The sequence below is a fragment of the Rhagoletis zephyria genome, unplaced genomic scaffold, assembly GCF_001687245.7.
Source record: "Rhagoletis zephyria isolate East Lansing unplaced genomic scaffold, Rhagoletis_zephyria_1.1 Rzeph_scaffold_02458, whole genome shotgun sequence".
NCBI lineage: Eukaryota > Metazoa > Arthropoda > Insecta > Diptera > Tephritidae > Rhagoletis > Rhagoletis zephyria.
Genome location: NW_016159542.1, coordinates 79,829 through 82,786, shown reverse-complemented (window position 1 = coordinate 82,786; position 2,958 = coordinate 79,829). Strand labels below are relative to the sequence as shown.

The window sequence follows — 2,958 nt, the reverse complement described above, 5'->3', positions numbered from 1 at the left end:
GGTCTTGCGGCACAGCACTGGCTTGGAGTATTTGTCCTTGAGATGCTCTAGCGGCTCCTGCTGGGTGCAGTTAACCTTACCAAGGGTATATGGCTCAAAGGGATCACCACAATTGGGATCGTAGGCGCTGTTGCAGTCGTAACACATCAGCGCGGTGGTTGCTGGAAAAATATAAGCATACGAGGCATATTGAGGTTTTGATTAATACTGATTCGAGTAAAAATATGTATATTAATATATTGTCGCTACCATGTCAAACTATCGAAATTGAAAATAAGTATTTTTCAGGAGAGCAAAAAAACTGTTGTAAAAAAAAACCATATTAAGTACTCTTAATTTTTTAAATTTAGACCATCAATAATTTCCACATTTTCAAAATATGTAGTACTATGTAAAATTAAATATATTTTCAAATAAACTGATAGCTCATTTATTGCAATCGCATAAAAATTATCGAAATTCGGCGACTTTTCTTAAATACGGCCTTGAATATTTGGGTCGTTCTTAAAAAACATGACCAATTGGTGTCCCCAGACTTTACTATTTTATATACACAAAAGGGTGAGTAATGTTACGTGGAGTGACGGAGACGTTATTAATTAAAACCAAATTTCTTCCACACTCTCCTCTCCCAGTCTATGGCAAGGTGCGCGTGGTACGCGGATGTGGCTACATACCCGATGAACGTACCGATGACGGCCTTTGCTTGAAACGCTCCGGCACACATGACGTGCAGGCCATCTATTGTGCGTGCACAGCCGAACTCTGCAATCATGCCGCCTCCACATTGTATCAGAACAACAATCATCCCATCCTATCCGCATTGCCCTACACATTAGCTGCGTTCTTTGTTTGGTTTGCAACATTTTCGAGTCATTTCAATATCAATACTATTGGCGCTGTGCAAAATTCATAAATACGAGTTATAGAAAAACCTAAACACATACATACATATACTCGTATAAATACATATATATAAAATAAGTGCATACATATGTGTATATGTGTAAAACGGAAATTTAAGATGAGACGTCGTTTAGTTAATTTCTTTTTAATTTTGAGTTGAAATTGCCAACACTGATGCAAAAAAATACCAAACACACACATACACAACTGGAATAAAATATAATACAGATGTCGCAAAAAAACACAAAACCAAAGAGCGTCTTAAGACCAGCGGCTGCTTACTAAAATTAAAAAGGTAGCCTATTAAACAATTCGTGAAGTTGGTGAAGGCGTGGAATTGCTGAAGAGTAGCCTACATTGTGCGGAATACGAGGAGCCTAAACGGAGAGTTGAGACAAGATTTAAATGAAATTAAGTGCGGAAAAAATATTTAAGTTTTGTAGACGGAAGCGCAGAGGGTTGCATTGAGTTTGCCTCGGTCGCATAAAATTACTATGTAAATCAGTTTTAATTACGATTCATTGGAGTGACAGCGAAAAATTTATTTGCAATATTTTGATAAATCGATACATTTAATAGCTCATTAATCCATCCAAAAGCGTAACGGTAACAGAGAAAATTAATTAAGAAATAATTTTCTCATAGTCGAATACTACCAAAAGCAAACAAGCAGTATTTTTCAACTTCTTTCTCAGCATTTGCACTCAACATTCAAAAAGTAAACAATTCGCAATCAAGTCTTTGCGTAAAACACCAAAAAGTATGCAATTTTTTTTATCATGCATGCGGAAATACAACGGATTGCTACAAATGTTTTACTGTTAACGAACAGGTATGTTCAGTAGCTTATAATTGAAGTCGGACAAATCATAATGCCGAATTTCCACTAGGCATTGAAATGACAAAAAATGTCTGCCATTTAAAAAAAATGCCATGTGGAAATGATCTTAATGATTATTTTTTTAATGTAATGACACGATTATTTTTTAATGACCGACTTTATCATTTGTCATTTTTGCCATTTAATGCCTAGTGGAAATCCAGCATAAGTAGCCTTTGTTTATCATTTAATTACCGGAAATTGCCAACATATATGTATGTATGTATTCACATTAGTTCGTTATTTAGAGGAGCAGGAGTACAACCCAAGGCCGATATATTGCAATAAACTTGTATTTGGTTGGTTGGTGCTGAGTGCTATTTAGTTCATGCATTTCTAGGTACGGTGGTCCTAGGAAGCGAAGTCTAGGCCTAGTAATGGCTTCACAGTTACACATACTAATCTTTTCTCTTCCTCATAATACAACCCGAACTACTCTCTGGTTAGACAAGTTCTTCACTATTCTACAATGGCCAGTAAGAAATTCTTTAACAATCTATTAATCGTACATAGTAAAGTGCAGGAGTAATTCGGTCCTACTGATATTTGCAATTCAATTTGCAATTGCAATTTGTGATTCGTGTTAATACTGATTTCTAAATAAACCAAGTCTTCTACTTTTTCAAACTTGTAACTGTCAACAGTGACGCGAATGCCAAAATGCTTATGATCTGACTGTTTGTCTGATAAGAGGAGATACTTAGTTTGTCCTCGTTCACCACTATACCCCTTTCGCTTTGTTTCTCTATCTAATTCCGAGAAGGCAGAACAGACGTAGCCCTGGTTTTTACCGATAATTTCGATATCGTCAGCATACGTCAGTAATTGTACGCTCTGGTAGTAAATTGCACCTGAGTGGTTCAGTTCTACAGCTCTTATTATCTTATCCATTATCAGATTAAAGAAGTCACATGAAAGAGAGTCTCCCTGTCTGAAACCCCGTTTGGTGGTGAACGGCTCCGAGCGGTCCTTCCCTATTCTAATTTAGGCTTCGCAGCATATAGGCTACTCGAACCTAGTCTCGCAGGTATTTTCCAAGATATAGCGTGTTATGAATATCTGATCTATGGCGGATTTCCCAGGTCTAAAGCCACACTTATAAGGGCCAATGAGTTCGTTGAACGTGGGGTCGCGGTAGTTGGCGCATATGACGGGGTCACCTTTCTGGTGGA

General features: G+C 37.3%; 1 protein-coding gene across 1 annotated transcript; it reads left to right on the top strand.

Annotated features, from left to right (window-relative positions):
* Positions 1-635: 635 nt before the first annotated feature.
* On the top strand, positions 636-1,734 carry LOC108366938 (uncharacterized; the record flags this gene model as incomplete). Its single annotated transcript, XM_017621431.1, has 1 exon — positions 636-1,734. A coding segment is annotated over one exon (281 nt), but the record flags the coding sequence as incomplete, so codon positions are not given.
* Between the last annotated feature and the right edge of the window lie 1,224 nt (positions 1,735-2,958).